A 22,374-nucleotide genomic window follows, 5' to 3' on the forward strand; every position below is an offset into this window, starting at 1 on the left:
CGGAGCACTCAGGGAAAACAAGGTCATTGCAGAGAAACAAAAATGAATTATTTGCATCGGTCTTCACTGCAAAGGATGTGAGGAAGATTTCCACACCTGAGCCAGTCTTTTTAGGTGAGAAATCTGAAAACCTGTCCCTGACTGAGGTGTCAATGGAGGCGGTTTTGGACTAAATTGATCAATTCAATAGTGATACGTCACCAGGACCAGATGGGATTCACCTAGGAGTTCTGAAGGAACTCATTTGTGAAATTGCAAAACTACTAGCTGCTACGGAACCTATTGTTTAAATTAGCCTCTGTAACATTGATTTTTAAAAAGGGCCCCAAAGGCAATCCTGACATTTACAGGCCAGTAAGCCTAACTTCAGTACCAAGCAAATAAAGAACAGAATTTATCATTCACATAGATGAACATGACATACACAGTGTGTTGGGGAAGAGTCAACATGGCTTTTGTAAAGGGAAATCTTAGAAAAGAGACAACTAAGGAGGTATAGCCCCTTCGCATAACACAAGAACCAGGAGTCACCCAATGAAATTAATAGGCAGCAGGTTTAAAACAAACACAAGGGAGTACTTCACACAATGCAGAATCAACCTATAGAACTTATTGCCAGGGAATGTTGTGAAAGTCAAAAGTATAATTGGGTTCAAAAATAAGTTCTTGGAGGACAGGTCCATCAATGGCTATTTGCCAAGATGGTCAGAGACACAACCCCATGCTCTGGGTGTCCCTAAACCTCCACCTACCAGAAGCTGGGACTGGACAACAGGGGATGGATAACTCAATAAATTGCCCTGTTCTATTCACTCCCTCTGAAGCATCTGGCAATGGCCACTGTTGGAAGATGAACTACTGGGCTAGATGGACCATGGATAGTTAGTTCTACATCCTGGTCTTTAGTGAGTGGTTGCAAAGAAAAACCACACTGAAATGGCAATATAGAGGTGAAGCACAATAAATATAACTGGAACATAACAACAAACACATCCCAGGCTGAATCCCTGGTGGATGAATGCAAACTTTATTGCTTAAGTTGGGCTCTTCTCTTACACATCCACCCAGTCTGCAAAGCCCCTTGTTTTAACAGGGTGCCATGATGTTACTTGACAGAATCTATTACTTTTATTGCATGGAGGATCAAATGGTCCCACTTCGTACCTCATGCTGTAGTCCAGATGGGCGCCTTTCATCCTTGTCCCGTACAGGGCTGGTCCTCTTGGTGTTTTCAGATGCTTGTGGCATTGCTGGCGGCTGAGATGCGTCTCTCCTGAAACGCGCCACAGCGAGGAAGCCCAGAGCAAACTAAAATGCCGGTAGGAGACTACTTCTCTCTGTCTTGTTCACTGCATGGCAGAGGGGGCCAGCTTCAGTGGGGCACAGGCCTCGTGCAGAGGGGCTCAATACCAAGGGAGCCCAGGTTTCTCCTGCTAATGGCCCCATCAGGGGTCACTCCCGGGGCAGAAGGGAATCGGGGCGCAACGTCTGTGAGCGTCAGTGAAGACAAAGGCAGGCCAGGGAAGCTGTGCCAGCTGGAGAGTTAATCCCTTAATGCCCGGCAGTGCTGTCACATGGCTGGTGCCCTGCAAAGCTTGACAGACACCACTCGATCCCCCTCTGACCTCTGCTCCACCGGCTTCCCGATCCCCACCTCCTCTGCCGGCTGGCTCGCTCCAGCCCTCCGTTTTGGGGCTCCCCCAGGCCAGGGGTGGGAGAAGAGGGCTGTTGCTGTCTCCTCCCCTGCTTTTGACCCATTAGAGGTGCTGCCACGAGCCCTGACCTGCACAGGGCCTCGTGCCCAGGCATTCCCACGGCCTCCTGCGTTCCCCGGTGCAGGGTGCACTGCCTGGGTGAAGGGCATTAGCTGAGGAAGGGCTGGACCCGGGCAGCTGACAATGCTGCCTCCCTTTTTGTCTACAAACTGCTCTCTCTCTCTGGGGCTCATAGGACTTCCCCTCCACTCCCTTCCCTCATGTACTGAGCGCTCCCCCTCCCTTAGGTATTGGGAGGTTCACCCCCACATCCCTACCCTTTGCCCCAACTTCGCCTGCTGAAACACTCAGTGGATTTTGACATGTGACTATTTCAGCCCCTCTCTGCACCAGTACTGCCTGGTTACCATCAATGGCTGCTTTCCCCAGTCTCCCCCTTCAACTAAACCCCTGCGACAGCCATTGGCTGGCCAGGAGCAGGGTTCTGCATCCCTGCCTGTACCTCCTATGTGCTCTACCCCAGGCTGATGGGCACATGGTCCTCCCTTCCCCAGAGCCAGGTAACCTCACTGTTATGTGTCCAATCTGTGTGGATGCCATAGGGATACCCACAATTCCATTCAGCCTTCTGGGTGGTGGTGAGACTCAGAGTACAATAAAACACTTGTAGGGGCAATGAGGGTTATGGGTGTTTCGTCTGTGTTTCAGTTCATTTCCTGCCTGCAGTCTTCCTGGCAGACCCGGCTGCCCATTTAAAGGGTGTCCAGTGCTGATGCAATAAGCTTGGGCCATTTCTGATTGCAACGTCTGATTAACACTCCTTGGACTTCAGGCAACCCCCTCCCACCCCGGGTTTCTTGCACCCCCCTTTGTAAAGCAGACAGTGCTGAGCAAGTTCCTGCCCTGGCTGGCACAGAAAATGCCCATCTGGCCACAAGGGAGTTGTATTAATCCAGAGGAACCTGGTGGTGATGGATGAGCCACCTGGAGTTTTGTATGCTTGGGTGACTCCAACTTGCTCCTCCCCTGGGGGTGTATGTTTCTGTCCTTAATGTTCTGCATCATATTTGAAGAAGAGGCTCCTTTGCTGAGCTGGGAGATGCTGAAGACAAGATGGAGAGATGAACTCGGAGACTTCAGATCAGCATCTTGGCTCCTGTGTGGCGACCAGTGGCCAGGCCCAGGTTAGCTGGGCATCTCAGCAAATCCTCCAGAGTTCTGCCAAGTGTCTTGACCCAGCCAGTGGGTCACTCTTCAGAGCCGCTTCTGGCTATCCGCTGGAAGGTCCTTGAACGGCCCCTCCATGGAGGGCTGGGGTTCCAAGCCGGAGTGCATGATGGGAATGATGAGATCATCCATGTTTGGCATCACTAAAATTTTCTGGAAAAGGGAAATTGGACAAAATTAAAACCGTGGCATTAAAAAAACCTTCAGAGGGACAAAGCTGGGATCTCTAAAGGGTTGATTGGTACCTGTTGCTACTGTCCCACTGCGGCTTAGAACCTGGGATCCAGCTTATGATCAGCAGAGGTGGAATGGAGTGGTTAATGCATACGTGCAGCTCTACTTGCTGGACGCAGCCCTCCCCGGTTTAGAAGGGTTTTTTCCCCCTGCCTAGTGGCTAAAGATCAATAAGAGCTGTAACCCAATGGAGCATCTCCTTCAGCTCACTGGGCAGAAGCCTGTTTTCGGATCAGTAGGTCCTGTTTCCCATGGCAGCAGATGTACATGACCATAGATCTGGCAAGACAAGAAGACGTGGCTTTTCCTTGCTGTGGTTGGCCATTCTTAGAGTCAGGGTTGCGTACTGCTCAGGAAACTGGCCACAAGGAGTTCTTAAACCCTCTGCCCTTCCTAGCTGGTTAAGAAGACACTAAAATCCTAGCAGATCACGCTGGTGCAGGGGGCTTTGGGAACTTGCAGCAGATCTTTCCACCTAGGACTTGCCAATGGTCTCTGACCAGAAGCCTAAGAATAAAAGGTAGATAGATAACAGGTCTAACAAGGGACACAAAAGAGAGAATAACTTGAAGCATGTAGCACCTTCAAACTCTTGGAGATGCCTCTAGGAGCTGAACTTGGCTGAATCTCTTTGGGATGAGAATCAGCTGGTCGGCTCAGGAGCCAAGGCTGTCTCACCAGTGCCTTCTGGTTTTAGCTGGGTGGGGAATCCTATGAGAGCAGCTGCTCCTGGAGCACTTCATTGGTTTGAATCAAACCTCTAAAAAGTTTAACTCATGTTTCTCAACTTTCCAAAGAGGCCCGAGTCCAGTTCGGTTTTGGTTCTCTCCAGATTGGCCTGAACCAAAACTTGGGCCCGAACACCACTGAATTTGGAGATGCCCAAACTCTATCTCCTTCTTTAAATGAATCAAAACCCTGGATCTAAACACTGCCCAAAACTTGAGGTTTGCAACATCTGGCCCCAGAGTTTGCAGGCCCATCTTTACATTGTTTAGGTCCCAGTTGTCCCATCCTTGGTTCTGATCCATCCCCAGTGCACTCATCATTTCTCTCCCAGTGCTCTGGGAGCAGGTACCTGGAATTCATGCTGCAGCTTTCTCTCAATCCATTCCGTGACATGGATGAAGGTGACTTCCCGCTCGCCCAACTTCGGGTGGACTTTCAGCTCCAGCTGGGGAGGGATTCGGAAGCTGTACCTGGAGGGGGAAGGAAGGAAGCAGAGACCATCACAAACTCCTTGTGCCCCTGCACACGTGGCCTGGGGAGCACAGTCTCTGTGGCCTATACAGCTGTTGGCCTCTGCTGATATTGCCAGTGAAAAGGCCAGTTTGAGACACTTGTCCATTAGGATGTGGGCTGAGACCCACTGAACAACCATCAGACTGCAAGAGATTTTGGTCACTAGCACTACCTGGTGCTGGATTTGGATCCATGACCTAGATGGGAAAAGTGTGACATGGCTGGCCCAATCCCCTGAGCAATCTAGTCCTTGTTTTGGGAGAATATTTCTGCCCATGTTGAGTTCCCTAATCCTAAATTTTAGGCCGAAACTCCCTGACCATGTTCCACTAAGCTCTGGGAAGTAGAAGCCGGGCTACGCGGCAAATCACCGCGTGGTGGGACACAAGGACGCTCCTACCAGATTCGGTCTGTCGGGGGTGGAGGAATGTTCACAGCCAGGGTACCGGCCAGCTCCTGGACCTCCACAGTCAGCAGCAGCGGCGTGTTGGACACCTCCTCGATCTTCTTCTTGATGAACTCGTTTTCAGCGGCCTTCTGGAAGTACTTGGACTTGGCGATCTTATCCACGAAGCGCAGGATCTTGCGGCTAGTGCTGTTGCCGCCCCCATGGCTAAGCAGGGGGAAGAGGGGAGTCAGCGTCAGCCTGCAAAAGGGGGCTGCTCCAAGGCAGGAGCTAAGCTGGGGCCTCACCTCACTTGGTCCCCACCCCATTCATCCTGGGGGCACCTCTCGCTCCCTGTCAATCCCCCCCACCCCCACGGTCTGTGACTCCGCGACATTCCTCCAGCAGGAACAGGCCACCCTTCTCCTTGGCTCCCAGGCCATGGAAATCCATCCAGCAGGAGGTGCTGGAGGTGTGAGCCTCACACGCTCCTACGACTCTTCTCCTTCCTGATGAAGCTATTAGGGAAATCTTAAGAGACAATAACGTGCTTTTGCAGGGTGTCGGACTCAATGATCTAGCCAGCCAGCAGTCCCGTGCTCATCGTGGGGTGTCTAGGGGCTGTGATCCCGAATGGCTCCCCACAGGCAGGGCTAGCTGAGGAGCCCCTCTTCTGAGAGGGGGTTGTTTGACTGGGATGCGGGAAACCGGGGTCCTGACTCTGCCATGGCTTCATTGGGGGGTCTTGGGCAAGTCACTTACCCACTCTGTGCCTCAGTTTCCCCATCTGTGAAATGGGAACGATGATCGTGACCTCCTTTTTAAAGTGCTTTGAGATCTACTGAGGGAAAGTGCTATAGCTGGATTAGGGATTATTATTATTTTATTAGTAATTATTTACCCTTCAGCAGGAGGGGGGACGATCCTCTCTCCCAGGGCTCCAGAAGGCTCTGCTGCAAGGACGTCTTCCTCGTCGGAAGAGCCGGCGCTGGAGGACTCTGCATCGCTGTCCGCCAGCAGGATCACCAGAGGCTTCGCCCTGCAAGCAAAGAGGGAGGAGGTGAGTCCCAGTGGGGGTCCTTGTGCTGTGGCACCCGCAGGCTGCACGGGCCTGACCGCCAGCCAAGCCTTTACCCACGGCTCTTTGTGTTAGCCCCCAACGTGCCGGCGCTCTCTCCGGTGTCAGCCGGACAGACGCCAGCAACAAAGGCTTTTGGGGCTAATGGCATGGAAGCTAGTGCGGCCTCATGGCCCGGGCGTCTTCCCTCTAGCTCTGCAGCATGGGCCAGGTGCTTGGGAAGAGGTGCTGGTGGCAGGGATACACAGCAGGGCCACGTCTGTTTGTTCTACTAGGATGAACATGGATGCAGCAGGGTGGCCTGGCCCTTTAAAGGCTACAGGCCCGGGACAGCCTGTTATCATTTTGAACCCAGACCCAAGGCGTGGTGGGACCTACAGTTCCCAGGACCATGGGGAATTGTAGGTCATTCTAGCCAAGCATGCTGGGAGGAGGAAACAGGATATAAGCAGATGTCTGACTCTTCCCCCCTAGGACAGAGAAGAGAGCAGGACATAGCAAGGTTTGCAGGTATGTGGGGGGCGGGGGTGTGTGTGCGTGGATTTCTCTGTAGAAAGAAATATCTTGGAGGGCTTGCAGGCTTCTCTGCAAAGGGAAACAGAGAGAGAGGTCTTATCGTTCCCTGTAGACTGGCAGGAATCCTGGAGAAAGTGGGGGAGCAACTTGGGATTTGGACACTGGCCTGCAGGGGAGATTGGGGGGGAGTGTGTGTGTTCTTTCTTTGGATCTGATTTGTCTGTTGGTTTTCCTGCAGATTCCTGCGAGACAGAGCAGGGAGTGACTGGAACAGGGTGGTCTGGTGACCCAGGGCAGACTGGGGGAGACTTCATTTGGACTCTCCTTACCCCAGCATGGGAGGAGTTTAATTTAGCTGTAGGATTATATTAAACTAAGAGCAAGAGGGAGAGGGGAAACTGAGGCAATGGCCATGTCTGACAGAGGAGAGGTAAGAACCTGCTACAATGGGCTCTTCTGAGTCAGTTTCTAAGGTGAGGGGGGTTAGTGGGACTTGACAGGTCCCTGGAGCTTGAAGCAGAAGGTGGGACTTTCCAAGCTGCTATTAGGGGTGAGAGTTTGGAGATGGATGCCCAGCCAGGTCCCATTAAAGGGGGTCTGAAACTCTTCCCTGTGCTTTCTAAATGCAGGAGAGTCTGGGCAGCTGGCTGGCTTGGGGACTCCAGAGCCATCTCCCATGCAGGCTGCCCCAGCTGGGTTGATCTCACAGGAGTTCTTCATGGTGCTCGCTGGATTTGCCAGTAGATGGTGACCCCAGCTGAGGCCAAACGGATCATCCTGGCATCGTGCCTTGATCTCTCTTATTGCACGGCTTGTGCTGATAGCTGGGGCATGATCAATACCCACCCTGCTGCCCCCGAGCTGTGAAGTTCAATGTAACACTCACCCCTTTCCCTGCAGGCAGCATTGTTCTCTATTTAAGTCCTTTACCAAGGGATCTCGGCTTTAACTCCTCTTTAAGAAGAAATGCCTGGTGACACTGACCTACATGCAGTGTCAGGCTGGGGAGGAGTTTGCAGGGGGAATGCAGCCTGCCAGCCTAGTGTCCCCCCTAGAGCAGTACTGGGGGAGGCAAAGGGAAGGCCACTCCCTTCCGGAGCACATTGTTAAAATGCGGCTAATTAAGGAGGCTTGTCGCTACCTTTCCTGTGTCAGATCGATCCCATCTCCTTGCCAGGGCAGAGCGGTTCTGCGAGGTGAGGGATTTGGAGTGGTAGGGGGAATGCACGTGTTGTAATCCAAGCCACGTAGAGTCATCTTGGTTCTGAGGTATCAGAAATTCAGTGAAGCAAAGAGCTTTGGCTCCAGTTGCAGAAAGATTTAATGCACCACTGAGCGTGACGTTAAAGCTTTCATCGAGCTGCTTTCTCTCCATTCCCCTAACGTGTTTTCTCCATTCATCCAGCCCCGGTCTCTCCTCTGTCACTCCCCTCCCTGTGGCTGGTGCAAGAGCCTTCTCCTCTGCAGCACCTGCCAACTGGAACAGCCTCCCTGGATCCCTCTGGCTCCTCATCACTCTCCATCCCCTTTCAAATCACAGGTGAAAACGTATGAGGCCTAGCTGAGCCCCAGTGTAAGCGGGTGCACATCCAGGAATTTCACTGTGGGAGCTGTGCCAGGGCTGAATTTGGCCTGGTCTTCTCACCTTTGCTGTATCTCGCGAGAGACAGAACCTCTGAATCTCTCTCCTTGTGCTATTTGCGATTTATCTCCATAAAGCACTATGGGGATGTGCACGCCCTGCTGGGATGTACCGCTTTCCAGTATCCCCACCTGCAAAAGCTGCAACAAAGCAGGAGTGACCGGCCTTAAAGTCAAATGCTACCCCTGGATCCTTAAAACGCAGCCCCTGGCCACCTCCTGCCTGTGCAAAGCCAATCAGCTGCCGGGCCTTAGCACAAGGGGGTCCTGGTCTATGACATTTACATCTATTATTTACAAGATGAGCAAGAATTCACTGGTTCCTTTCCTCCTAGGAAATGTAAAAGCAAGGGCAAGCACAGGGCCTGCTGCTGAAGGATGCTGGGTACTGGATCCTGGGTACTGGGTACCACTGGAGTCCATAACCTGGACCATTGGGTACTGGGTACCACTGGAGTCCATAACCTCACTGGTTATGGACTCCAGTGGTGTGGAGGGCTCGCAGCATAGCAGCCACACTTAGTAAGGCCAGGCCTCCCTTTAACTTGCTCAGGGAGTCGCTATCTTGCATCCTGGGGCCGAACGAGAGGATGTTTGTCCTGATCAATGCACCTCTCGCTGCAGTTCTCCCTAGCGGGCAGAGGGAGTGGGGAGTCAGGTGGATAATTCTCTAGGCGAGCCATGCACACCACGGTGTCTCCATAGCAGAAGCAGGTGCTCGAGTGGCAGGCCGAGCCCCGAGCCGCAGCTCACATTCTGGCCTGGAATGGCTCCATTAAAAAATCAGAGCAACTAATGATCTGTCAGCAAATGTACGGCCGAACAAAGTGGAGTGCTCCAGGATCAGGGGTGACAATCTGGCCTCATCAGACATCAGCTGCTAATTGACAGTAAGTGGCATGAGCCCCGGTCATTCCTGAGTCAGCTAGACATGTGCTAAGTAACAACACAGGCAGTTTCTCCAAAAGGCAGGAGAAAACCCAGTCCCGTAACTTGTAAATAAGCCAATGAGGGGCCAGCAATTTGTACAAGTGTTTCAACAACAGACTCTTCCAATAGTGCTAACTACATCCCACCAGATCACTCTCTGATGAATAGGTGAAGGTTTGCAACATGCTCGGAGAAGGATGGGCCATGTGCATGTGATTAGTAGGATTCATTGCACTATCATTACAAGCAGTTGACAGCCTTGTTCACGGCTGGTAAAGTACAGCAAAAGGCCAGGCTAGTGCAAGTTTCCTCCATTCCATTGTCTCAGAGACAAGACCATGTAAGTGGGCTACAGCAGATCCAGTTCCTGAGCTTAACCAGCCCTTGGCTTCTCAGCTGGCTTCATTGTGAACACAAGTCCACCAGGAGCTAGACCAAGAACCACCATCTTATTTCATATACTTCCAGATGGTAAGAAGAGCACTAGCAACCTTGAATTGCATTTGAACCCAAGAGGGAGAGGCCAGAGAAGAGAAGACTGAGGGGGGACATGATAACAGTTATCAAATACATAAAAGGTTGTCACAAGGAAGAGAGAGGAAAAAATGTTCTTCTTAATCTCTGAGGCTAGGACAAGAAGCAATGGGCTTAAATTGCACCAAGGGAGGTTTAGGTTGGACATTAGGAGAAACTTAGTAACTGTCAGGGTGGTTAGGCACTGGAATAAATTGCCCAGGGAGGTTGTGGAATCTCCATCATTGGGGATTTTTAAGAGCAGGTTGGACAAACCCCTGTCAGGGATGGTTTAGATAATACTTAGTCCTGCCATGAGTGCAGGGGCCTGGACTAGATGACCTCTTGAGGTCCCTTCCAGTCCTATGATTCTATGGCATTTGTCCCCCTGACCCAGTGAAGCAGACTTCTTTTTGAAGAGCAGGACGCAGAATGGAGCAACAGCCTCGTTCCTCCTGTGCTTGTCTTTCCCCTGCTCTTTACGTTATCTGGAGTAACTCAGAATTCATCCACTTCTGGGCTGTCCCCTCTCCTCGCCTAAAGCTGGTCATGTTAAGAAAGGTTTAACTTTCCAGCCCATCTGTGCTTTCAACAGGGCCCAGGTAAATGGAGAATGAGGCCAGGGGCTCTGTGCCCAGGGGCAGGGTGGGAATAATACCAGGCCATGAGAACATTCACAGCTCCAGACAGAACGTTTTGTCCTGATTTAAAAAAACCCCCAAAGTGGCACGTGGGGAGGGGGAAGATTTTTGTTTTGATCACCAATAAAATGATTAGAGATTAGTACAAGTCCGGAATGTGGCTGTCAGCTAACTCGGAGCACAAGCTGGTCATGACAAACAAGCCACAAGCAAGTGCTTCTTATCTTTTTATTTTATTAATGACTCTTTCCTAGAACTAACTTCCCAGCTGTCTCCATCCTGCTCAGACAAATGGCAATACTCAGCACAGATGGCCTGATAAAACCCTCCAAATGGAGTTGATTTATTTTCATTCGACTTATTCCTTCTGCCCCAGCTGGAGGATATGTGACTCTGGACGGCCTCCACTATCAGACACCTTGTCCCATTGCTCTGGAACAATCAAGCTCTTCTAAGATGCTGCTTCAGATCAAGACTGACCAGGTTCCTTCTGATTAAAGCACGGAGTTAAATCCATTTGGCCTGTGTCACCCGGCAGGGAGGCGGGCTGTTGATGTGCAGCTATGCCGCCCGCAGAGCCCTGTGAGGTGCCCTTCAGACCCATGATTTTGCAGAACTCACTGAATTATAAAGCCCTTTCTGTTCAGTGTAGAGACAGAACAATGCAGCATCCTGGATGCCTTGAATTAATACACAAAGGCTTCATACTCACGTCCAGACTCAATGCTCCTACCGAGCACGGCTACAGAACCGACTACCTTCTCCTGGAGGAATGGTTGGACCAGGGTCTCTCCCACCCTGATGTCGCAGGAGTGAAGGGCCCAGTAATGCTTTAGTGACCTTACCCTTCCCCACCAGCAGCCGTCTGCCCACTCTCCTCCGCCAATGCCTCTTTCCCCAGCTTGCACAAGTTCATCTTCGTCTCCAGTGTCATCTGTAGGGAGCCGTTGTAGATGACTTCCACGTCCACCCAAAGCCCTGCAGAGAGGACAGGATGCAGGTGACGCATGGTCCCATGAATCTGTGGTGTCTGGGAGGATGCTAGGTGCCTGCTACAAAGCCTGATTTGAGAGCTGGTATCGCATAGGCAGTACCGGTGTCCCCACACTGACTCATTCCTTATTTCTGACCGGGCTGGACCACCTTTTGGGAGGAGAGGGAAGCTCAGCATCTATCTATCCAGCCTTCGTCCCTCAGCCCCGTCGTGCCTGCCTCCTGGTTCGTGACTCATTATGTCCCTTGGCTGCTCTGCTGAGTTCCCCTGTGGGAACTGGGCTCCGGTCACTGACCTCTCTCATGCAGGCCCCTGAAGAGCCACCGGAGGATAACAGCCTTTAGTCACGACTCTGGATGCGAATGGGTGACACAGAGTCTCGAACCACTGGAATCTGTGGAATTTACCCCGTTCAATCAACCACCCTGGCCTGGTAGCAGCTTCCTTGCTTCTTCCATCATAGAGGAAGGCTGCTCTGGCGGCAAAGCCCTAGGCTGAGAGGCAGGAGGCGCTGGGTTCAATTCCTAGCTTAGCCACTGTCTCCTGGGGTGAGTCACTGAATCTCTCTGGGCCCCACCTGTGAAATGGGGGTGAGAAACAATTGCTTTCTCCCACCTTCTGCATGAGTGCGTGCGTGTTTCTGTGTGTGCACACGAGCACATATAACCTCTAGCTTTGTGGGAACCCAATTCCGGTTGCGGCCTTTATCCGGGCATTAATAATGCAGGATCCCTGTTCCACACATTGGGAAACGCAGCAGGTTCTTGTGCCGCCCGGAGCAAGGACTCCACTGCACTGCACTGGCTTCTGGCTGCACAGAGCAATTATTACTGTGCCGAGTCGGCCGCTGGCAACAGGAAGATGGCTTTGTTTGAAGGCTCAGCATGGCCCCTTTATTTCCCCCTCCTCTGTCCCCTTTACACTGGGAGTGTGGGTGGCGGATCGCGCATTCCCAAGCGGGCTGAGAGAGAGCTGGGCCGTGAATGTTTTGAGCCCCTGCGTGCTCTCCCCTGCTTTATCGGAGGCTGCACAGCTGGAATGGAGACTGAGGCGCTGGTGGGAGATCTGGAGGGATGCGAGGGGACGTGCGTGAGGGAGAGGGGGATAAACACTCGCTTGATTGCTCCACGACGAGGAGTCCCTGGCAAACTGTGTGTGGGGATGAAATATTAATCCAGCATCTCCCATTGAATGAGCTCCTGGGGGGGATGACCTTTCTGAGAGGGGGATGACTGGAGACATGGGAGGGTTAACATGCTGCCACAGCTGGGTTGTGGGATGCCTGGGACAGAGAAAGACAGGCGCCACTGTCTAGGGGATCCAGCGGCATCTGCCCCAAATGCTCCCCATTTGAGGGAAGGGTTTGTGACCTTCCCATAAGACCTTGTTCCAAGCGGTGCTTCACTGCGAGTGGCTAACCCCCCTGCTACCCTCAGGCTGGGTGCCACGTGACTCTCCAAATGGACCAAAGTGGGTGTGGGCGTGGAAGCACTGGCTGTGGTGCCTGAAGGGTTAATCTGGTTTAATTCCCGCGCCCTGCCTCTCTTTCGTCACACCCGGCCCCTCCCCATGCTCCCTCCTCTACTCCAAGCCTTCTCTTTCCCTGTCCCTAATGCAGTCCTGGACTCTTCTGCCACTTGACATGCTTCTTCCTTTCCCCTAGGAGGCTGCCAACTTGCCATTCCCCCAGGGCTGCCCTGGGATGACACTTAGCAGCGTTGACAACTGCCCTTCCCCATCCTCCCTCTGCAATGGCCCCCGCAAGGAAGGGGCCAAATGCAGGGGGTTGGTTTTGGGTGTGTTTTACTTGCCCTGTTTTCCATCACGGCGAGGGGCTCTCACTGTCCGGGGGGGGCGGGTTCCCAGTGTATAGCACCCCCAGTTATACCCCTCCAGTTCAGAGTGGCCCCCATTTGTAGCTGTCTCAGTTTGGTTCGAATGCCCACTTTGGGTTTTCTTTTGTCAGTCAATTAATGATGGAGGAAGGTTCTTGATCGACAGTGCTGGAGATCAGAGGCCAGAGCACAGGGAAGCCCTGGAGATCAGAGGCCAGAGCACAGGGAAGCCCTGGGCAGCAACAGTGCAAGCTTTTCCCTTAAAGCCCCATCAACGTGTCACCGCCCTGACCCGGAGGGATCCCTCCTAGGAGTGACAGCAGAGGTCAGTCTCCGTGGAATACTGAACTGTAGGATAATCTGGTTGTGGGTGCATTAGCAATGCCATAGGGCCAGATCCAAAGCTACGGAACTCAAGGTAAAGCTCCCATTGATTGAATGGTCTTTGGATGAGGCAGGCAGGGCCATCACTGTGGTGAAACCAAGCTCGTCTCAAAGAGTTGCCACCAAGTGACTTTTACAGACTTGTTGCTCTAAAATGATCTTTGTCCGTGGCCGATGGGCACAAAGCCTGGTCAGTTTTCACGGGGGTGCTTTAATCTCCCCCGAACATGTTTTAAAAAAAAAAAAGTCTTGAACCCAGTTCCTACGTTAATGCAACGTGATGGGGCTAAGGCCTGGTGCGAATGCACTGAATGGGTGGGTGTGGGGGATGCTGTTGGGACCCTTACCTCGGTTATCGATGATCGGACTGGAGGCACTGAGAACGAGGGGGATGGATGTCCCCATGTCCAGCTCGGTGAGTGTGAGCTCATTCATAAAGTACGGGAGCTAGGTTGGAGTGAGAACAAACGAGAGCGATTAAACCCAATCTCCTTCCAAGCAGATGCAGAAGGGAAGCTGCTTATCATTAATCAGAAATCAGAAACGAGGCTACTGGGCTGTTTAAAGAGGCTCTGGCCTCGACAAAGCCGTCAAAGTAGGATGAGCATTATTCCAGCCGTAGAAACGAGAGCTGGGTAAGATCTACTGGGTCCATCCCCCAAAGCCCAATGCAGGATTGTTCTTGATGACAGTTGGTTTCTGTAGGTGTTGTAACTGTTACATTTTTCTGTGTCCCAAACAATTCTCCACACAAACTGTGCTCCAATCTAGCTTTTTTTTTAAATTATTATTTTAAAGCCACCTCTGTCTCACAGGAATAGACTTGCTGGATCCCTGGGGTTAAATTTTTAATTAAAAATGTCATTAAAACTGGACAACTCATAACCCAGTGAAGAACAGACCTGGGGGAGGGCAGAGTAGAGAAGCCTTTAAGAGAAGGGCTCCCCAGAATGTCTGAACTTGTACCCCAGCTAATACATGCTGCTTGTCTACTAAGGGCTCCCTGCTCCATCCTTGCTGGCTTAATGGGTGGAGCGTAAGCGTCTCCAAGCACTGGAGTGCTCATGGAAAGTCCAGTATGAGGCCCCTCCCAAAACCAATCTACTTGAAACCCTTTCTAACTGGTTTCAGATGGGCACATTTCCCATCATGCTTTGTCCCTGCCGTGGAGGGAGGCCCTCTGGGGGATGGGGGGGAGAGGAGATTACCTTCTCTATAGCCCAATTTATCCTTGGCTCTCTCAGCAAGGAGGCCAGCAAAGCAGCCCATTGTGGTATGGATGCCTGTCCCACTAAGAACTGATCTGAGACCAGCTTGTGCCCAAAGGCAACCAGAGCCAGCAGCAAAGGGCTCTCCGTCACTGCGGTCCCAGGCTGAGTTTGAATAAGTGCTTCCCACTGTGCTTCCCACTGTGCGCTGTTAATTCATAGACTATAAAGCCAGAAGGGGCCACTGGGATCATCTTGTCTGACCTTCTGCATAGCACAGGCCGTAGCACTGCCCTGAATTGATGTGAGCTAGTGAGTGTCTTTGAGAAAAGCATCCAATCTTGATTTTAAAAGAGTCCAAAAATGAGTTCCTCCTTCCCTAATAAACCCTTTAACTTTAATGATGAACCTGGGTTGTACGTTTTCCCACCAGTGAAAGATTTGAGAAAGCTGGGCACCTGAATCACCAGTTCACAGAGCATCAGTTAAGTCTTTGGTCCATATGTCAGGCTTGACTGCATGTATAACTTGACTGCCAAATCCTGTTCCCATCAAAGTCAGTGGCAGAACTCCACTGACTTCCGTGAAGGACTTGGTCCATATGGTCCTAAAGGCAACTTGATGGATGCATCACAATGCTCTGAAAAATACCAGAGCCTGGATTTTCCCTTCAAGTCCCATTCCCCAGCCAATGAGACAGGTGAAACACCATGAGGTTCTTCTTCAAGGGAAAGCAAGGATCCATAGCGTCTCACCTTGATTTTGCTTAACTTCTTCTGGATCTTGTTTGACACTTGGTCCATCCAATATTTCTCCCTCAGGAAGTCCCAGAAGATTCGCCCAACCAGTGCATTCATCCAAGCCATGGACAGTTCACTGCTGCCATTCATGTCCCTGAGGAACTTAAAAAAGAGCGAGCGAGCGAGAAATAAGAATGGCCACGTATATGCTACAGAATGAATGAGACCCACAAATGCCAAAGGGTAATGTAAGTATCAGATCAAATTAGTGTACAGTAATATCCTTGACACTCACATACTATATTTAGAAAAGACTATATATATATATATATATGTATATATATATATATAAACGTATCCCCAAAGGACCTGATCCCCAAGGCCGCAGCATGGAAGGTGCAGAGCAATGAGGAAACCAGCTGTAGTAACTAAATATACTGTACATGTGAGAGGGACATAACTATAGGCTCAGGCATGTAGTGTGGTCTAGTGGTTACAGTAGGGGAGTGGGCAGAGAAGAGGCTTGGAATCAAGTCCCATCTTGGCCTCTCTGTATCTCAGTTTCCCCATCTATAAAACAGTGAGGAGGGAGATGAGATTCACGCACTTTTCTAAATCACAGTATAAGGGAAAAGGATGGTGAGGATGATGATAACTTGCAGGTGCTTCCCATTTACAATAATGAGATCATGGGCTGAATAAACTCTGAGACTGAAGGCCCAGGTGCTTCTGGCAAATACCCAAACTGGAAATCTGGCCGAAAGGTGTGATCTCACTACACTTCCAACCCAAAGAGGCTCACAGAAGCATCGAGACTTTCAGGTGCTTCTCTGAACAGCCCTGCCAATCTTATGGGGTTTGCCTGTCAAGGGACAGGTCCCAGACTCTGATTCATTATTGCTATTAGAAAAGGAGTACTTGTGGCACCTTAGAGACTAACAAATTTATCTGAGCTTAAGCTTTCGTGAGCTGCAGCTCACTTCATCAGATGCATTCATCAGAAGTGAGCTGTAGCTCACAAAAGCTTATGCTCAAATAAATTGGTTAGTCTCTAAGGTGCCACAAGTCCTCCTGTTCTTTTTGCGGATACAGACTAACACGGCTGCTACTCTGCAACCTATTATTGCCATTGTTTATTAGTTGTATTCTCATAGCGTCTAGGAGTCCAAGATATTCACATAGGTCAGCTCTTCAGTTTCTGTAGAGACATGAAAGACATGGTTTTCCCTTACAGGGAATGTGCTGTTGCTCACGTCCTTCTGCTTACACCTGAGACAGGATCTGCATTCATTCTTTCTTTCCTATTAATAGCTGAAAGTCTCAGAAAAGAAAATACCATGAGACAATGAAATGGGATTCCAAGAAACCCTTGAGCCAATAAGGAAAAGCTAACAGAATCCATGTGTCCCATCAAAGGACCGCACCGCTCTCACAGCTTGAAGTTAATGGGAAAAGAGAGTGATAGATCAACAGAGACTGTCCTGAAGTCAATGAACCCGAAGGCTCTGCCTTATTTTTCAGTGGGTCAAAAATATCCTTCCAAGAATGCAGCCTGTGATGGAGTAATGGGTAACATGTATAAGACAGGGACATTCTGAAGTGTCTGGAATGATAATTGATTCACAATTAGCAGAAATTAATGTCTCTGGTGACTAAGTTGCCATAACATGACTCATTCTTTTTTGGGTACTTTATGAGTCTTTGAGATGATGCTGTGGTCCCAGTTATAAAGCAGGTATTAACTGAAACACTGGCACTGATCTACCCAGCTCTTGAGAACAAATCCCCCAAGAATTTACGGGGTAAGAGCCATTTCTATTAACCCCCTGTTAGTTCTTTAGAAACGTTGCCTTTGTTTAAAGCATTGTCAGGACGTGCAAATGCGGAGAGGTCCTCGAGTGGTTGTGGAATTTGGCCATATGTTGGATGTCGTATTGACACAGATAGCTTGGGAGATTCTAGTTCCAGGCTAGAGGGCCTAGAAAGGATCAAGTGATCTGAGGGGCATGGAAAAATCTTTTGTGAGAATTCATGTGTCTGTTTCTCTAAGCATCTGGATTTCTTGCCAGACTACGCCGTTAGCTCCACTCACCTCTTGGGGGGTTGGGCTGCCCATGGCGCTGTGACAAGGGCTCTGGAGGTGGCTGGTGCCCGTTTCTGGCTGGACTAACTGGGACATGTAAGTGCTGTAATCTAGAAGAATCTTCTCCCGGAGGGTCCCAGCTAGATCCTTGGGTCTGAACAACGAAGGGACGTCTTCTGTGCTTCCCCAGCTGTTGCCACTGCTGCAGATGCCCTTTCCTGAAGGGCTGGAGAGCTGGTTCGGACCGAAACCTGGGAAACAGAAACAAATGGAGCTAGTGCTCTGGCTGCGTTCAGCTGAGATGAGTGGAGAAAGGAGCGTGGCAAGCAAATGGCATACCGCAAAGCCAGACGGATGGACGGACAGACCCATCAACACTGAGGGTAGGTCTACACTTCAAGCTGGGGGAGGTTTTCCCGGCTGGAGGAGACGGACTCCTGCTCGCTGTGCTCGAGCTCGTGTGCTGTAAGCTGAGTGAAGCTTGGCGGGGCGAGCAGCGGGAGGGGTCAGCGTCCCAGATGGGTACATACTCAGGGCAGCTAGCCCCCTCCCACCGCCATGGCTACGCTCTCTGTATAGCACACCAGCTTGATCACAGCTAGTGCAGAGATGTCTCCTCAAGCTGGGAATCGCCCCACCCCCAAAGCGTAGACACACTCTGAGATACAATTGTGCATCTAGGAAAGGAAGGAGTCTTTCCCTGCCCAGGAGGAAGCTGCAGAATGCCTGAGCAGTGATAATCAGATTTTTCTATTCAATTTCAAAGCATTTGCCACACTTCAGCCAGTTAATCCTCATAACCCCCCTGTAAGGGCAATGGGTATAATTAGTTTCATTGCACAGACAGAGAAACCAAGGCACAGATTGGTGCAGCGACTCGCCCAAAGCCACAACAGGAGTTGGAGCCAGGTTTAGAATTCAGAAGTTCCTGGTTCCTAGTCTGTTGCTCAGGCCACCAGACCATGCCCCCGTCCCAATCACCGATGCAATACACTGTGGGCACTCTGCATATCTCTGCAGGTGAGTGAGGCCTTGGCTGGCACATCCAGCTGTTTTCAGCACCCTTTGCTGCATCTCAGTTGGGGATAGTTGTTTCTGGAGCTGAGCGAGCTTTGCCATCATGGACAACGAATCCACATTGCAGCCCACTGAGCTGAATCAGCGTCTGAAGCTAGTTGTTATTTATCTCAACGTAAGGACTCTTACTCAGAGTTTTACTGGTTGCCATGAATATTGAGATTTTAAAAGCCTGGTACCTTCCAATAAACCTGCCATGGAGAATGCCAGCAAATCTGTTGCTAAAGAGTTGCTGAAAATGCTTTTAGGCTGGGGCATGGTTGAAGCTGATCGGTCCATCTACCACCAGACAGCCCCCTCTGTCTTTCTCCGGATTTAGTGCTCGCACAATTGGGCTCAACTCCTTTGACTTTAGTGGGATTATACCTGTTTACCCCCATGGTGGATTTAGCCCACAGCAAGCAGATATAAAGCCCATGGCTATAGAAGTGACCTCCTCCATTGGATTATCTGTATTTGCCTAAATGCAAAAGAGGCCACCATGGGTTGAATGTTTTACCGAATTTGCCTTCGCCCCAGCTGGCACTCTGCACCTCGTGACAGTCCCGTTGGGAGGCTGTCATAAGATGTTGGAACCACTCTTCTTTGTCCCTTCCTGTTCTTCCAAAGAGGTAGAGGGTCCTTTCCCGGAGGTCCCCTGGAGGCTTCAGGGGGACGTCCTGGCCTGGTGTCCGAGTCATTTTCAGGCTTTCATCTCTTGGGAGGTCCGTGTCATGCTCATTTGAGCTTCTGAAATTCTGGTCCTCTTGGTCTGGGAACAGAATGCAGATGGGATATTTCTTGTTCCACATCCTTTTTCGGGCCAGGCCCGGTGGGAAGAGTAAAACCTGCAATACCAACAAATGCTGTCAGGCAGGGAGACTATGCCACGGGGACACCAAGCCGTGTAGCCTGGTGGGACAGGGGAGATAGTCACATGGTGCATCCAGCCACGGGGACTCTCTTTAATGGAGGCACAGTGAAGGAAGAGCAATGGCTTGGCTATGAAGAGTCCCAAGGGCCAAAATGGTCCAGCTGGGGTGAGAAGGACTTACCAAATGTTCTCACTGAAGGCCAAAGCTCATCCATGATGTGGCAGGATGAAGTCCAGCATTAGGCCTGTACCACCCAGCCCCAATAGGACGAGTTCAGATTCAAGGCTACAGCCGCCTGTCTTGGCTCACTTTAAACTAGATGCTTTCAGCTATTCTGTGGGGACTGTTTTATCTCCTCTGGCGGAGCCCTACCTGGGCATTGCTCATGTTGTAGTACCGATGGCTGACAAAGGCCACGTCGAGGGTTTCTTCTTCGAAGGCGGCTCGGCGTGGGACATTGTTCTTGGGGTAGGAGAGCTTCATGGCGGTGCCTTCCAGCGTCACAAACACTGAGTGAGTGAGCGACGGGTGGTAGATCTCCGGGTCATAGAAATATATCTCATTCATCCAGCTCTGGAAGGGAAAGTCTGCATGAGATTACGTCTCGCAGCCATGTCCAGCTAGCGAGTTTACTGTGGGACCAGCTGTGGTATGTGCTCCTTGCTGCCTACAGTGTGACGGGGATTGTTGTGTGAGCCGGTCGCTTGCACTTTGGAAGGAATTGCTGTGACACGCCCATGAGAAATGTGCTATAAAGTAGGAGGGGATGAGCATGCAGGTAAGGTGTGGTGTGATGCGGGCGTGAGTTGGAATGTGTATGCATGCACGCGCGTGGGGTGGCCTGGGGTGCACGAGTCACACACGTGTGCGGGGAGATGTGTGTGCTGAGCGGCGAGGTGGAAGGGGTGCGTGTGTTCATGGAGGTGTGGGAGTGTGCACATTATCTGTCACTGGCGTGGGGCCACGAGGACAAATAAAGTGCAACTTTACAACAGCGACACAGCAAATTAACCCACGGCCCCCAGCCCTGCTCCCCTGGAGACGAGAGGGGCTTCGCTGCCCTACCTCACAGGGGTATGTGGGGATAAATTCATTGTGTGGTGCTGGGGGATCATGGTAGTAGGAGCTGTAGCGGGACTGAAATAGACAGACACCAGCTGAGCTAAAGGAGGACGCTGGCTGGGGATTTGCAGTGGGCATGGTCGTCACACGCACAGAGCCAGTGGATTAGATACACTCTCCAGCAGCCAGCCTGGTCCCGAATGTCTGGGGCCCACAGGGGTTCCTGTCGCAGCTGGGGTGCCGCCGTGTGGTGGGCGCTGTCTGCCTGCACCGTGGGGATGATCAGCACTCGGAGCACGGCTACCCGGCCCTGGAGTCGCACGTTACAGAGCCGCAGACTGGATAACTGCTGTCCCCCTGGAGCAGACTGGCACAGTCCGACCCCTGAGCAGGCATCACCCCCTCCCCCCCGCCCCCGAATGTATCTCCTACCTTGAGGACGTCTCGTTCTCGTGGCTTCCTCGTTAGCATCTCCGAGCGCCGCTTGTCCTGTGGGGACTGTCCCCGCCGGGGAGCCAGGGAAGGCTTTGGCACAAACAGCAGGATGACCAGGAAGCCCAGCATAAACCCACAGGCCAGTCCCAGGCAGAGGCCCGAGAGGTAAGGGGGCAAAGGCAGGATGAAGTAATTGTAAGCCAAGATGGCAATGCAGGCGAGGGTGTTGCATGGCACTGGGCTGCCAGGCTGGGCTGGGAGGAGCTCGTCCAGGGGCTGCCACAGCTGCACCTCCTCCGGGCCGTTCTCGCTCTGCTCCACTTCCACCACTTGGATTACGTCTCCACAGGAGCAGATCTCGTACCGGCAGTTCGAGGCGGGACCCCACTTATGCTCCAAGTGGAAGCCGTCCTTCGCCTGGGTCCTCTGGATCGCTTTGCTCGCGTGCTCTCCCAGCCGGTCGCTCTCGGCTTTCCCGGGGCTGGGCCCAGCAGCCTTGGCGTCCACGCTAGTGCAGTCCCCACTGTGGCTGGACGGGGAGTCATGGACGTAAGCGCTGGAGTGGGGCAGTTTATACTTGGCCGAGATGCTGTTCTCATCCCCGATGATTTTGCTGAGCCTGCTGAGGGGTTCCTGCATGGCCTCGGAGAACCTCCTCTTTGTGTCTTCAAACTTGGCCTCCTGTGCCCTGAAGAAGCTGCCTTTGCTCTCCGAAGGGGAGATATTGGGGGAGGAGGGTGCTGTCCTGGAGTCCCCATGTCTGCTCTTGGGCTGGGTGATCTGCCTCCACAGTTGCACGTTGAGCTTCGAGTCGGATTTGGACTGCGTCACCTCGGGCTCCAGGTGGGAGATCTCCGTCGAAATGGACTTGACCAAGTTCAGCAAGGGCTGGGGCTTGAGAGGGCAGCTCTCCTTGGCTTGTATCTCGGTCGACAGGGACTTCACTAAGTTAATGAGGGGCTTGGGGCCCGGGGAGCCCTGCAGATTCGGGGCGGCAATGGAGTTCTGTGGAGAGAAGCCAGTCAGGTGATAGAAGGGGATGTCGGTCAGGAAGCCCAGCTCCGGAGGAAGAGCTGGAGGGAATGGCCTGTGGAATGAAGATCCAGGTTGGCGTTTGCACTGCCTGGTGTCCACATACAGAACTGCATTTTCAGGCAAATTGGCAGCTCCTTCCTCTTCGTCCTTATCCAAGGTGAAAATCAACTCACTCCCATCCAGGTTTTCCCAGTCCTCTTTGCTGCTGGTGCTGGCGAACTGGCTGGTTATCTCTTGGGAACTGACCATCGGGTCTCTTTGCTGAGGCGAGCCCGGGGGAGAAAAGCCCTCTGGCTCCAGGGAAGCTTTGGCGTGACCAGCCATTGTTTACATCTCTGCTAGTGTTGGTTCTGTAAGGAAGGCACAAATGAATCCAAGTGGGTCCGAGCCCAGCTCGTAGGGCCCAATTGACATCACTGTCTAGGAGAACTAGATGGAACAGGAAAAAAGCATATAGGGGACACCCCCCCCGCCCCCCCCCCCGGCCCCCACATGAATAGGTACTATGTGCACGGTGTTAATATGGAATGTATTATACCAAATAT

General features: G+C 51.8%; 1 protein-coding gene across 1 annotated transcript; it reads right to left on the reverse strand.

The window, feature by feature from the left end:
* Positions 1 to 1,999: 1,999 nt before the first annotated feature.
* On the reverse strand, positions 2,000 to 22,153 carry LOC144271313 (testis-expressed protein 2-like). The gene is made up of 11 exons (XM_077828587.1): positions 20,792 to 22,153; positions 19,670 to 19,870; positions 18,943 to 19,270; positions 17,376 to 17,617; positions 15,299 to 15,445; positions 13,683 to 13,782; positions 10,968 to 11,100; positions 5,705 to 5,842; positions 4,819 to 5,031; positions 4,255 to 4,375; positions 2,000 to 3,095 (listed from the first exon to the last, which is right to left on the reverse strand). The coding sequence occupies exons 1-11, from the start codon at positions 22,151 to 22,153 to the stop codon at positions 2,970 to 2,972; spliced, it is 3,111 nt and encodes a 1,036-aa protein (XP_077684713.1). The 3' UTR covers positions 2,000 to 2,969.
* Positions 22,154 to 22,374: the final 221 nt, after the last annotated feature.

The sequence above is a fragment of the Eretmochelys imbricata genome, chromosome 10, assembly GCF_965152235.1.
Source record: "Eretmochelys imbricata isolate rEreImb1 chromosome 10, rEreImb1.hap1, whole genome shotgun sequence".
NCBI classification, from domain to species: domain Eukaryota; kingdom Metazoa; phylum Chordata; order Testudines; family Cheloniidae; genus Eretmochelys; species Eretmochelys imbricata.